The 15,402-nt window shown below is 43.4% G+C and overlaps 1 protein-coding gene across 1 annotated transcript; it reads right to left on the reverse strand.

Moving 5' to 3' along the window:
* Positions 1-5,330: 5,330 nt before the first annotated feature.
* IFT70B (intraflagellar transport 70B) lies at positions 5,331-9,171 on the reverse strand. Its single transcript, XM_035134587.3, has one exon. It carries the CDS (start codon positions 7,759-7,761, stop codon positions 5,755-5,757), a length of 2,007 nt encoding a protein of 668 aa, XP_034990478.3. The 5' UTR covers positions 7,762-9,171; the 3' UTR covers positions 5,331-5,754.
* Positions 9,172-15,402: the final 6,231 nt, after the last annotated feature.

A 15,402-nucleotide genomic window follows, 5' to 3' on the forward strand; every position in this document is an offset into this window, starting at 1 on the left:
ACAAGAAAGCATGCTGGTATTCCACATCCACACAAAAAGTCAAGCCCAAAAGGTAAAGCCTAGAAGAAATGTGGAATGTAGAGGGGGAGGAATGACATGTGTGACTGACATGTACCCACAACATGGCGGCATAGTGGCCAAGATGTGATGGAACAGGCTCGTAAAGTGTGAAAGGAATGTGTTAGCAAATGGGACAGAAGCGCCAGCCTTACAATCAGTTAAACTAATGCAGGAAACCCTACGTGTCAATACCAGCTTTAGTACACCAAACCTGACATTTTGAAGAAGGGCAAAAACAATAACTAAGAGGCATGCATGAAACTGCAATGGTTTTTAAGGTTCACTTCCCGCCTGCCCCGAAAGAGAAGCATTGTGTCGTCGTCTTCTTTCGCGACCACTCATAGACGAGTAAGATTGTCTTCCATAAACACGGTTTTAAAAGTGAGTCTGTAAGTGACTGTGGAGGCCAATTCTGGATCCACATATCCTTCCACAGTGGGGATATAGGTTTCTGGGAGGGAGTTGATAATGGTGAGGGTTTGCCAAGCGTGCCTTCCTCTTAGCGCATTTCTCCCTTGCGTCCTGAGTTTGAGCATCTTCAAAGCCCGTGACACCTTTGGTAAAGGCTGTTCTCCAGTTGGAGCACTCACAGGCCATTGTTTCCCAGTTGTCAGTGTTTATTCTACATTTCTTTAGATTTGCCTTGAGCGTCTATGAACCTCTTTTGTTGACCACCAGCATTATGCTTTCCATTTTTAAGTTTGGAATAGAGTAGTTACTTTGGAAGACGATAATCAGGCATCCGCACAACATGACCAGTCCAACGAAGTTGATGTTGAAGAATCATTGCTTCGACACTGGTGATCTTTGCTTCTTCCAGTACACTGATATTAGTTCGCCTGTGATATGTATATGTGTATTGTGTATACAGTATGTGTGCTTGTGGTGCTGCAACAGAGACGGGGAGAGAAGGGCATGAGGTGCATGGCTGGGGGGCAGAAATTGGGAGGGAAATTTATTTTGGAAGCAGGAAATGATTAAAAATGGAACAGTGTAAACCTGCCCCCCCCCGGCCAAACTCTGTATTGTATTCAGTCTGTGGCCTTGTGAGGCAAGTCACTTGTGAGGCAAGTCACTAGTCTCCATCTAGTATGGTATGCTATTCTAAAGAATACATAGGGTCAAAGGTGTCCTTCTGGTCTTCTTCTGATGTCCACCATACCTCTAGCCTCCCTGACCAGAATGGGTGGCAATCACAGCTAGGGGTGGGCGACATCTGGTTTTCAACATTGCAATATATCACCAGCTAAACATTGTGATATATGGTGGTGTCCGAAATAAGGATGGAGCTATGTAGAGGCATTGGCGGGCTTCATGGTTTTCCCCACAGTGTGATTTTTTGCGTAGGAACACCCCCGCCCCCAAATCAAGATTTGCGATATATGTATTGCCAGGTCAGAAATTATGAAACTGGTATCACGATATGGACTTCAAACCGATTTTTGGCAATATATTGATATACTGCCCAGCCCTACTCACAGCACACACTCAAAAATCCAGGTTGGTGACCCCTGGTCTAACAGTATGTAGTCAGAAACTTTTGTCTCTCGCTTCTGGGATTCAGAGGCAAACTACCTCTGGCCCTTAAGCTACCGGTATTGTGGCTAATCTCTATTGATAGAACATCTGCCATAAATCTGCCTAATCCATTTAAAAAGCAATCTAAGCTACTGCTTCTTGTGCCAGCAAATTCCATAATTTAAGTACTTTCCCTTGTTTGTCCTTAGCCAAGATCAGCCAAATTCATTGAATGATTCAAGCCACATTCACCAAGTTTCAATTGGTGGGGATGGGGGACATTGAGCTATCCACTCTTTTTTAATATACAATAGAGTTCAGAGGGCACAATGGAGGCATGGTTTGAAAATGCATATCCTACAGATGGCTGTTCCTCTTCATAGCTTGCAATAATAGTTGTGGCTTTGTTGATCCTTATGTTAAAGTAACGGACAGGAGCTTGACATTCCAAGAGGTGATGCTGGCCGTGGAATCGTAAAGGCCGATTCTGAAGGTGAAAATGGGCAGAGCACATAAACACTGCCACGTAGTCAGCCATGAATAAAATCATAAAGAACTCTTCATCCTCCTTTGCATTGCTTAGAGGGCACTCAACATTTGAACTCGTGCAAATATGCACGGGGATCTGATTTTAAATGTCCACTGACTTTTACAGAAAATGCAGAGTGAATATTAAACAAAGCCCTGCTATTGTTGCCCACAGCCTTTACTCCGTTCTCTATAATGTGGGGTGACTTTTAAAAACTTTTTGTAAAGGTCACACTGCTTATACCGAACAATATATAGTACAATTCTCCCTGTAAAATAGGAACATGCTTTACTGCCTGCTGCTCTGCTCCATGAAGGTGAACAAGGTTTGAAACTGTAGACCCTTCCTGATGTGTGAGCAATTGTGGGAAGCAATTTAATATAGGGTGGCAGCAGACAACCAGTACCGCATGTTGGCTCTAATCACGTGAATCACCACCAGCCTCGCTAGGCTGCCATCATGTGATGAGCCCAGAATTAGCACACTTCCTAAGCACTTGTAGCTGATAATGCTCCATGCCACCATATGACTGACATCTACAAAGGGCTGACTCTCGCTGCATGATTATGGAGTCATCATGGAGGAGGTTTTCCAGTGTGATAATGGGGTCAGCGGTTTTCATCCATATAGGTAGAGCTCGGCAGCTGTTGCTCCTACGGTAAGTCATATTGGAAGGAGCTACAGAAGGCCATTCCATACTTTACTAGCAGCAAAATGGGAGCTTCATCATCATGCCATCACTCCCAATAACGTTTGAGGGAAAGTGATCCCTTGGGTGTGATTGACAGTGCAGTTACTTCAAATCCCCGCTTTGCTGGCCTTGTCCATAGATCAGGTTCTGTTCAAAGTTGCAGGGAGCAATGTGGGAGATGGCATGCTATTTCTGCTTCCATGCCTCTGCTGGTACATTACCAGAACTGAGAGAGGTTTTGCTCCAAATATTTTATTATTTCAAACCTCTGTATCATTCAAAAATGTGCCCCAAGTGCATGTGCATTAAAAAAACCAAAAACCTCCAATCGCAGTAAATTTAAAGGAGGTCTTCTACATTGACGCTCTCTCTGTGTGTTTTTATATGTATTTTTTCTACCTGCATGTAAATTTTAACAGAGAGGCAGTGTTACTTTACTATTTTGACTTCTGAAAGGTGGTATACATTGTATCCTATCATTGGACATAAGTGAAATTCACTACAGAACAATAATTGTATTGTTTTGCTATTTGTTGTTTGCTGCCACGGGCTCCTTTAGTAACAAGGGTGAGATAGAAATTAATTAAATAAACTAACAAATAACAAACAGTTTAATGCTCATGGAAGGAGAGTCTGAAGGTTGTAGCCAACAAATTCAACTCAGAATAGGCCCATTGAAACTAATGGGCCAGTTAGTCATGTCCATTAATTTCAGAGTCTACTCTGAGTATGACAAACATTGGATACAACTCTTAATATGATGAATCTGGGTTCCATGCAAATCTCCAGGGATCCAATACTCAGATTTACTTGCTAGTTTGGTTTCTTTTTTAAAGACACATTTTCCATCTGCACTACTCTGGTTAAACTGTATAGCAAATAACTCTTCACTGAAATGTATTTTTAATACACCATTGTATCTTTCTAGTATACTATAGGGATTTGCCACACTTAACTACCCACATGTTCACTTCTCTGCCAGAACCTGCCATTGTTCAGTGGTGCATCACATTTGTGAATTTGATGCCTTTTTTGTATTAACTGGGGGCCAGTGCCAAAATGTCAGGGTGAGGAAATAGGATATCCTCTGCTGCATACCTGAGGCCTCTCACAAATGCACAAGCATGCAATTTATCCACTTCAAAACTGGGGATCACAATAGGAGTTTTCATGCAACTACTCTGCTCCCACACCATGCCATTTCAATATCCCAACACCCTGTCAATGACTGTGGCCGACATTACGCACATTTTTCGCTCCATAAGATGCACCTAGTTTTTAGAGGAGGAAAGGGGGAAAGCTCCGTTTTTTGAAGATCAGCTCACAGTTGTGCAGCTTCTTTTGCAAAGGGGAAAAGCCCCGTTTTTTTGAGGATCAGCTCAAAGTTGTGCAGCTTCTTTTGCAAAGGGGAAAAGCCCGTTTTTTGTGGAATCAGCTTAAAGTTGTTGAGCTTACTTTGCAAAGGGGAAAAAATCCTGTTTTTATGGTGTTCAACTCGCAGTTTTGCAGCTTCTTTAGGAAAGGAAAGGGAGCAGTTTCTACAGTTTCCAGACAGATAATCTAATCAGCCAGTCACATGTCACTGGGGAAACAAACAGCCTCCGTTTGCAGAACATTCAACAATTGAGGCCTCGGCAAGGGGCCGGGGCCGGAAAGGGAGCCAGTGATTGACCATACATTCGCTCCATAAGACGCACAGGCATCTCCCCATACTTTTAAGGAGGAAATAAGTGCGTGTTGTGGAGCGAAAAATACGGTATACACAGATCCTGAGACAAAAACATAGCTAAGGCTTTAAACTCACATGTGGGGAATATTTGGTCATTCTATGCTTTGGTTCTGCAGATGTTGCTGAACTTACAACTCCCAGCATCCCTGGTCATAGTTACTGGGGTTGATGGGTGCTGTAGTTCAGCAACATATGGAAGGCCAAAGGTCTTCCACATCTGCTTGAAACTCTCCCTGTCTGAAAAAGGGTGATCAGCAGTAATGACATTTTACCACTGGATGGCTGTTTCTAAGAGGCAAGTGAGGAAAGCTAAAGCACTGGACAACACACACTGCACTGCAGAAGCCACCAATAAGAAACAAGTAGCATCATCAGGTCAGCCTGGGTAGAGACGACTGCACAGGCAAGGCATCAACAACTAAGGCCAGCCTGCAGAGGCCACAACAGTTTCCCCGCACAGCAAACTATAGCATGAAACCCCAAGGTTCCATCTTCTCCACCACATATCCAGTTACCTAGGGCCCCTTCCACACTGCTTGTTCCAATAATTGGTCCCCCTTGTAAAGTCTCTAGATAATGGAGGATCTTGTGTTGCTGCATTCTAGCTTGCTGTACTGGGATTCATAAAGTCTCATGACAACAAATGGTGAGGAAGAAACATAATATGTATACTAAATCTTTATCTTTGTCATTTATTTCTCTGAAGAAAACTGGCCGCCAAACTATTTGGTCTGTTGGATAAAATATGCAAACATAGGTCCTACCAACTCATTCCTTGTTCATTCTAAAGTAGTAAGACAACATTTGGGTAGCACAACTTTCTATTTATTTTGCAAACCTCATTCTATTTACTTTTGTTACATTCTTAAAATATGTATCTGTAATACAATGTCTTAAAAGGAAAAAATAGTAATTAAAAAATGAACAAGTAGAGCCCAATATTTCAGGGTTCTTTAAGACTCTAGTTCAAACTAGTGTGAAGCTAGTTCAATATTTCCTGCCAAGTTTGATAGGTATAAATATGCTCCAATATTGAACAAACAGCCTCTGAGGGTCTTACCAGTTTTGTATTAATTTGATATAAAAAGCCCATTTCCATTTTAAACGCTACAACAGACTAAACGTAAAAACAAGAAAATGAAATATATGTATGTAGTCTTTTGAATGGTCCCAGAACCCCATTGATTTTCTGCTCCCTGGCCATTTTGTATAGGAATGTCAGAGCAGTTACTTATTCCACCCAGTAACTTCATACATCAGTGCCCTCAGCTGCCTAGCTTCATAGGTAACAGTGTTCTTCCCTGTGTGCATTTTCTCTTCCTCAAGAGGTTGTTCAATAACAGCTGGGATATTTCGGCCATACACTTCACAGTGCTCGAGGAACTGGACACATTCTTGAATGACGCTGTCACGTACCATGATCACATGCTTGCACATATTTTCCAACAATGACAGGAAGCACCTTTTGGCATAATACCAAGTGTCTGTACCCAGCTTTTTATTGTAAGGCTCCAAACTCTTAATTACCCTTGAGATGCCAAAGTCAAAGTTCCCTTTGGCACAGTAAAGTGTCCCAATGACTAGGTTGACAATGCAGAGGTGATAGATCTTTTTATCGGGCTCATGGTAAGAGAGCTGCTCTTCTTCCTTTTCAATCTTCCTCATCAGCTCCTCTGCCTCTTCATTTTGACTAGTCATGATGTAGGAAACACACAGATTAGCCAGCACAATGGCACTGACCTGAAGGATGTTATCATAGTGCTTCTTTACAATAGGCTCATAGAAACCAATGGCCTCTTTGTATTTGTTTTCTTGCATGAACAATACATGAGCCACATTAAGTTTCCACACTTCATGATCTTTGCAGAAGTCCACTGACTTGTGGAACATCTTCTCCAGCATGGGATAGTTCTCCATGTCCCAATAAATCTTGGCTTGAGCCATAAAGACAGGGACATATCTCTCCAGTGTCTCGTCATATTCATTGACTGCCTTCCTTAGAGCTTCGTCATCACGATTTTTCCTTGATTCCTGCACCTCCTTGGTCAGCTTTCTCAGCTGCTCGGTCAGAGCCCCCGCCAACTCATCAAGCTTATGGAACGCCTCCTCGGGGGCAGTTTGGCAAGTGATCATGGCATCCAAGAAGTTGTACAGATAGGGTGTGAGAAGCTTATAGGTCAGGTGAGCATTCTCAGCCAGCACATCCGCAGCCAGGTCATAGTACTGGTACTTACAGTAGAGAAGAAGCAGGTTCCCAAAAGTCTCTGGCGGGCAGGGGTTTTGCTGCAGAAGGAACTGCAGCTTCTCGAAGCCTTCGGTGGGCCGCCGGTCCATGTTCATCAGGGCTTGGTTGTGCAAGGTGACCGGGTCCAGCTCCTCCTCGGCCCGGGGCGGCATGTCCGTGAGTGCCTCTTGCGCCGCCTGCAGGTTGCAGAGTTGGTACTCGATGGCCGCCTTGAGGTTGAAGGCCTCGACCAGGGCCGTGCGGTGCAGGAGCAGCGTGTTGCCCACGCTGCGGACGTCCAGGCCCTCGGTGTTGGTCCCCACGCTCAGCTCCGGGTGCTGCTGCATGCCGCGCTCGATGATATCCGCAATGTGCTTCAGGGCCGGGGCATACTGCTTGGCGGCGTAGCAGCACAGGGCCATGTTGTAGGACAGCTCGGGGCAATAGCCCAGCACCTGCATGGCGGACGCGAACTTACTGCAGGCCTCCTCGTGCTGCCCTTCCCGGTATAGCAGGCAGCCCATGTTCACCTCAGCGTCGGGCAGCTCCGAGGGGTCTTCGGCGGCCCCGGGGCTGCTTTCTGTGGCGGCTGCCAGCTGCACCTCCACCAGGGCCTTGGCGCTGGACAAGTCGCCCTGGGCATAGTGCGTGGCGGCCTGGAGGCGCAAGGCCCGGCTCTGGAAGCTTGGCACGTCGAGCAGAGGGAGAGTGGCGCGCAGGGACTCGGCGTAGAGGCCGGCCTTGTAGAGCGCCTGCGCGTGGTACAGCCGGTACTCGTGCAGCTCCGGGTGCAGCGCCCCGAGCTGCTCGTAGCACTCGGCCGCCGCCGCGAAGTCCTGCAGCTGGTAGTAGCAGTAGCCCAGAAGGGAAAGCCCTGCCCGGGAGCGGCAGCTCCTCTGAAGCTCGCTGCTGAGGATCCCCACCGCCTCCGAGAAGCGCCCGGCCCGGATCAGACCGTAAATCGCCGCCGTGAACTCCCCGTCCGCTATGGGAGCCACCACCGAGGCCATCCCTGTCTAGCAGGCCGCACGCAGGGAAGCGTTACCTAGGCAACGCGCCGCCGCCGGAAGCGGAAGCGCGTAGGCCAACTGGCGTCGGTTTCTGTGGCAACGGCTCTCGAGGAGTCAGGACCGCCATGAAGAAGCGGCCTTCCCTTGCGCCCTCGGGTATTCACATTTTGTTCTCAATTGTTCTTAATTTCCCGCCTCAGCGACGTGAGGCGGTATGTTTTGAAACAAACAAACAAAATTCCCTAAAATGGGGGGCGTGGACTTCATCTCCCAGAATCGTAAGTGACGAGCATTCTGGGATATGTAGTTCCTTTCCGGAGGCGTTGGGAAAGGGAGGGGCTCTCTTCTGGGTCACGTGACGTTGGAATAGTGGAACTCGCCGGCCGCTCTGCTGTTCTGCATTTTGGCTCTCTGGCGGGCGGGCTTGTGCATTGCGGCTGCGGGGCTTTTTGAGTTTGAGGCAAAGGAGGACAGGGCTCGGTGGGAAGGCTTAGCTTGAAATGTCGGACAGTTCCTTTGTTTGCCTGTTGGATTGTCGGCGTGCTTGTAGTTTTCTACGCCCTGACTGCCCGTCCTTTGAGCGCTAAAAGTGGCAGCTGGAAATAAAGCTGGCGTATTATTAGGTGGGGCGGCTGAGAGACTGTGGTTTATGATAAACCTCTAATGTAATCTGCTGTTAATATCTCGCAGAATCGCTGGGCGGGGCGTGGGTGGGAATGCTGGGGCTCCGCGAGACGCTTACAAGCACCCTGCAGTGTAGTCCTGTGTTAATTGCCATCCATATTGCATGTTGAGATGGGTGTCACAACCACCCCCGTTAGCAACGCCCCTTTCAGATGGGGACCAGAGCTAGCAGATAGATGCTCATTAACAGCTCTCCAGTGAAGCTTTTAGAAACGGTCACCTACTATTTTCGCTGGTGAAATGAGCTTCATCCATCCTTTTGTATTACAAACCAACGTTCTACTGTTTTAAACTCCTAATTTGCTCACAAACACCCATTGCCTGTGCATCAGGTCACCCCATACCTCCAGATGACAGAGAGAGAAATCTCATCAAATTACCACCACCTCTTTAATTCCCCAACTCACCCCCAATCAAAGCTACCGGTATTAAGCTGAATCCAGGTGTCTTGTGTTCCCTTCTTTCTGTGCAAATACATCCTGCTTTTTACTACCTTAAGAGATATTGATGGAGATCAATGTATAAACCAGTATGTGTGTGTTACTTACTGCTACAGTTTTACAATTTGGTTATAGTACCAATATGCCACTACTGTACTGTACTCTGTTTAGCAATAATAATATGCTCCCTATCCATTGGAGGACTACCATGGCTGTGTTTCTTAGTCTTTTAGGCACACACAGTTATAACACAAGAAGTCCATGCAACAATAAACAGCCTTTTTGGGAACCTAATACTTGCATATCATCCTTGTTTTGCTTCATGGAACATTATGCTTCTCAGCCTAATAGCTGAAGTCACTAAAATATTAATACATGTTCCTTGAGTAGCACATTACATTTACTACACTGTTCATATGTTATATGCTGTCTGGATATAGTTTTACAGTTCAGATTTGAATTTCAAGCCCCATTCAAACCTTTGCTTTCAAACCTTTATTACTATTTCTTTCTTTTTTTAAAAAGCCAGTCTTTAGGTGTTTTTAAAGTTAAAGGTTTGGAAATCGACACCATGCAGTTAAGCATTATTTTTGGTACAAAAAAACACACACAAAGAGGTGCATTCATGTGTGCACTTAGGTATGTATGTGACTTTTACATAAATATGTAGAGGATTGCACAGTAAGGCACCTTATCCCATGATGAAAACCACATAGCTGTGGTCACAAATGGCAGCACTTACTTTTGTTTTAACATTTTAGACATTAGAATCAGCATTGCAAGTTGTTTCCATGCAGTACTCTTCCCAATCTGCAGGCTGAAGAAAGCATTCCGCATAGACAGATGGTCATTTTCAAATGAAATGAAAACACAAATCACAAACCAGAGTTGGCATGGCCATTTCCTCCAATTTTCACTGTCCAACTTCATTCACTTTTGATAGGACCTTAGGGAATAGAGGCTGGTAGGCAGCACTTTTAGTAGGGTCTTTTAATTAATACTGTAATTTGGTTAAGCAATAAACGTAATGCAGTGTTATAAAAAGCCACAGAATTAACCCTTCATGGGATTTTACTCAAGTTGCTCAAGAGCGTTTGTGAACAGCCTAGGAAAAAATGTAAGGCTAAGGGAAATCAATCCTGATAAAAGTTTAGGCTTCTGGCTTCCAAAGGTGGTAAAAAAAATGCACATCTTGTGCATCTTGTAAAATCTGTAATTTGTGCAGTTCTCTAGCATTATTGTACTCAAGAATTCATTAAAAATTGCCCTTCTCTACAGTAATGTGGTGGAGGGGCAACACTTGTAGGGTAGAAGTGTGTACTTTTAACTCCCTGTGCCTGTTGATTTTCAGGGAATAAGGTGGGTGGGAGAAGGATGAGCCATTTCCTGCCTGATGCTTCTATTTGGGGTAGATCAGTTGGAAAAGCAAATATAAACTCACAAGTGTGGTGCCTAAAAAACATTTGTTTCCCTTCAAAGGAAAGTTCAAAGTGACCCCATTCTGCCACACATCATCACAAGGAAAAGAAGCCAAGCAGCCAGCATGCAAGTTGCATGAGTGAGATTTTTCTACATGTCCGAAATCTTGCAATTATTGGGAGCAGATGCAGTATGAGCATGCACTTACCTGGCAGAAAGATCATTTGAAGATAGTGGGACATACACAGGGTTATCAAAGCCCTAAACGGCCTCGGTCCAGTATACCTGAAGGAGTGTCTCCACCCCCATTGTTCTACCCAGACACTGAGGTCCAGTGCTGAGAGCCTTCTGGCGGTTCCCTCGCTACGAGAAGCCAAGTTACAGGGGACCAGGCAGAGGGCCTTCTCGGTAGTGGCACCCACCCTGTGGAATGCCCTCCCACCAGAGGTCAAAGAACAACAATTACCAGACCTTTAGAAGGCATCTTAAGGCAGCCCTGTTTAGGGAAGCTTTTAATGGTTGATGGATTTCTGTATTTTAATGTTTTGTTGGAAGCCGCCCAGAGTGGCTGGGGGAACCCGGACAGATGGGGCAGGGTATAAATAATATATTATTATTATTATTATTATTATTATTATTATTATTATTATTATTAATTATATTTATCTGTAGAACAGAGGCCACAAGAACCACGGCACAGATCTGATACATTCACACACCGATGAAAATTTCGTATTTTTTTTAAAAGGAAATGTGAACACTAAAGCTATCTTCTCTTTTTATGTCACTGAATAAACACTAAAAGCTGTGAACTCTAATTAAAAATGTGAGGCATCCATTTAGTGATTTATTCTTTTATTTAGTGAGATAAAACAAACTGAAGTTACCCATTTCAAAAACATGCTGTTATAAAAGTTGAATTGGAGTTGTTGGATGAGCTAAGGCAAACCAATGGAGTGAGTTGTATTAAAGAGGCAGAAATAAATAGACATATATAATCATACAAATGCAAATTCCACAGAATATGCATGTTTATGGTACATTTGTGTTTTTTTAATCCTTAATTAAAATATGCTCACATATATTGTGACAGACATATTGACAGGCAGTCTGTAACAGTATCTCTCACACCGCTGACTGGTGAAACTCTTTAACATGCCCATAACCTCAAACATCAAAATTAGAAAATGTTAAAAAAAATCATTCTTTAAAAAAATGATCAAAATGAGATATTCACACACAAAAGCAAGACATTTCTAGTACATAATAAACAATTCCATAGTAACCCCCAAGCCCCTCTTTCTTATATTTAGTTTGTATCAGGGGTGGTAAACCTGTGATCCTCCGTATGTTGTGACTACAACTCCTGCCGTAAGAACATTAGAAGAGCCTGATGCATCAAGCCAATGACCAAACTAGCTGAACATCCTCTTCTCACAACAGCCACCTGAATACCTGGGGAAAACCCGCAAGGAGGATTTGAGCACAAGAGCACACACTCTCCTGTAGGTTTCCAGCAACTGGTAATTCAGAAGCATTACAGCCTCCAGGGCATTGGCCATGCATGGTGGCTGGGGCTGATGAGAGCTGTAGTCCACCCACATCTGGAGGAACATTTGTTCTGATTTTTATATTATTTTGGTTAGTATCCTTTTCACCTTACACAAACATGCCAATTAATTTTTCAGGTTGAAACTGAGGCAGGGATAGAATGGGAAGAGGACCAGCTCTTCTTCCTTGACTGCATTCTCATACTCTGGCAGTCCCTCTTTCTTTCTTTCTCCTGTTCATGTATGAACCGGTATGGTATAGCTGAAGGCATGCAGGACTGCAGAGCCTTAGGCTCAAATTTGGATTCGGCTGATTACTCTCTTACTAACTTAGGATTCCCTCTTACTAACTTAGGACCAGTAACAGTCTCCTACCCTAACTTGCCTAATAGTGTTCTGCAGGATACCGTTGTGTTTTTTTTTGTAACGCCATGTATTGTGCCCTGATGTTCTTGGGTGGGCAGGAGTTGCTACAAATGTGATGGATAAATAATGGTGAATTGATATATTGGTCAAATGCCAAACAAATGATTACATGTACAAAACATATAGGATGTGTTTTATCATGGCACAGATAGCGTTATAAATATGTATCTGGTTTGATTAAACTACTGATTTTGACATCCTGTAAGCTTATTTTCAGATCAGATACTATTGGCTTCAGTTCTTTTTAAATGTAAATAGTGGAGTTGGAAGGGACCCCAAGGTCCATCTAGTACAGGCTTCCTCAACCTCGGCCCTCCAGATGTTTCGAGACTACAATTTCCAACATCCCTGACCACTGGTCCTGCTAGCTAAGGATCATGGGAGTTGTAGGCCAAAAACATCTGGGGGACTGAGGTTGGGGAAGCCTGATCTAGTACAACCTCCTGCAATGCAGTAATCTCAACTAAAGCATCCATGACAGATGGCCACCCAACCTCTGCTTTAAAACTTCCAGTGAAGGAGAGTCCACCACCTTCTGAGAGTGTCTGTTCCACAGTTGAATAGCTCTTACCATCAAAAAGTTCTACCTGATCTCCTTTCTTGTAACTTGAAGCATAATGTATAGTGAGTAATATTTTAATGGGAAAATAGTGTGCTAATTATGAAAGTGGATATATTGATTACTATCAGTGTTCAGTGCGCAAGCTAGTTAGTGGGATGGTATTCCTTTCCTTTTTCCAACAATGGCAATTTACTTTTGTTCATATGGACAATCTCACATTATATTTTACCTGGTTTTTCTAACTGTGACATGAACAGTGTCCGAATTAATACTTACAAGCAGCAGCAAATAAAATATGTTTCATGAGTGACATTCCTTCTTTCTGCACTCATTTAAGAAGGGGGGGACTACACTTTTGTGAAAACTGTTTTCTATTTTTCCACAATTACATGTATTTGGAAGTTATTGTACACTCTTGAATCAGAAAATACAACTGTTAGATCAATGATATTGTACGTTTTATCTAATATACTCACTGCACAGGTTACTCTATTTACTTCTTGGTGTCTACAATCATAGAATAATATAAGATGGGAATCTGATTTCTAGATCTAAATTTAAAAACTGGGGCTCACTACTTAATGTTTTGGCTATCTGGCAAGCACTAGGCAAGTACAACCACTTCCAAATCCAGCAAGGAACTCAGGTATTCAAAATATTACAATATAGAATTGTAATGATTCCCAACTTCCAAGAAGTTCCTTCAGTATGTAGGAATGGCCTGGTTCACACCCAACTCTAAATCATGGTTGTTTAGCTGGAATATGGTTTGTTTGAATGTGTGAGCCCAGCCCAGCAAACTAACTAACTAGGTAAGCCATTGTTTCTTGTCTGCTTGTGAACCATTGTTTAACTATGGTTTGCCATAATCTCTGAACCCAGCAGCTTTGCTTAAGCAATGTTCTGTTTGGCCATCCTACCAGCGATACTTGTTAAGCAACAAAAGCACAGGGCAAGAGCAGCTGGAAAATAAACCAAGCTTTGGGAAACAAACCCTTGGCCTATTTGCTTGTCTGTGAGATGATTCACGGTTTGTTAAACCATTGGTTAAACCACTGTTTAGCATCATGTATGAATGCAGCCAAAGCCAAATTAGTCAGGAGAGGAGAAGGGAGGTGAGGGGAAGGGGTGGATCAGAACCACAGTATTAGTCAGCAGATTCTGAATTTTGATCCACAATAGAAAAGATACCAAAAGACATCGGAAATAGATGGAGGCAATTACAAATAGCTGTGTGATGGATGGTTGACATTGTTAGGGCTTCGAATGTGTGTCAGCTTGCAATGGTTTTGCATTCCTGTCACCGCCACTGCTGTTGCCATGGGCAACAATGTGCTGAAGCCAATAAAAAGGAGAGGAAATGAGGGAACACTCAACCTTGGAAGAAGCTGTAGGTTATGTGCTATAAATTATGTCACACTTAGCAATATGCCGTATCAAAATTCAGGAAAGCTTTGTGTAGCTGCCAGCAGGACCAAGTCAATCACAGTGTCTGTTTTTGCCATAAGGCTTATTTATATAATATGTGCTTTATGTGGTTTAAAGCAGGCCGAACCCAGTTCTTTATTTATTATTGGGGAAGAAAGGGGGAGGGGAGGTAGTGGAGAGGTAACAAAAACAAGTTCAGACAGTGCAAGTATTCATCTCCGTAGCAAGTAACATGGATTTCCCCATTCCTTGCCTGCTGTTTGGCAAAAGAATTAAGCTGTTTTGCATTTTTGTTAAAATGACATTGTTCATTTTGTTCTTCAAACATTACTACAAACAGAAAATAATATTAAGGTTTGAAGATCATCTGGTAATATAAACAGATTTTCAAAAATTCTTTTGTGAACTTTTGTGCTATACAGGAGGTGGTAAATATCTGCTCCTCCCTCCAGTCTTAAATCTGTGTCCGCAACATCGTAATTCAGGATTCATTCCCACTGATGTTTCTGCAATGCAATTAGTCTACAATGTTTGCAGGCCCTTCAAAAGTGGATGAACATAGCACCTTGTTTTCTTAACGCAGGCAGTTTTAAGATTCTGAAATCCTAATATAAGAAGTATATTCAATACAGATTGGCATGCATTCAGAAGACATTGACAGAGAACAAGCAGTAGCTTCATATTGCAGCATTCAGTTTGCTAAGATTGCTAGACAGAAACTACGTTTCATTGAGTAAAGGCTATAGCACCTCTATTCAACTGAGAAACCAGACATGTCTGCATTTGATGCTTACTGTAGTTAGCGACAATTTGAAACCAACATACCTATATAATACAGCCAACAAGCTCTATCTGCTTACACACAAAACCCTCTGCAGCTGCACAATACAGCCATGAATGTTTCTGCTGTATTCTACATTAGAAGAGGGTGAACACTCTTCCTTTCACCCAGGAAACCACCGTAAAAAGAAACCCCAACAAGTGCTTATATGCAACTGTTGTGACATCAGGGAAACTGCCTCTTTACATTTCCCTTTGATTAGTGAATATCCTAGAAAGACAGAGCGCGGGGGGGGGGGGACTTAAGAGTTGGGCAGTTGCATGTCATGAGGCTAAAAAGCTGCTCTGCCTG

This window comes from Zootoca vivipara, chromosome 1 (genome assembly GCF_965207765.1).
Source record: "Zootoca vivipara chromosome 1, rZooViv2.hap1.1, whole genome shotgun sequence".
Taxonomy (NCBI): domain Eukaryota; kingdom Metazoa; phylum Chordata; class Lepidosauria; order Squamata; family Lacertidae; genus Zootoca; species Zootoca vivipara.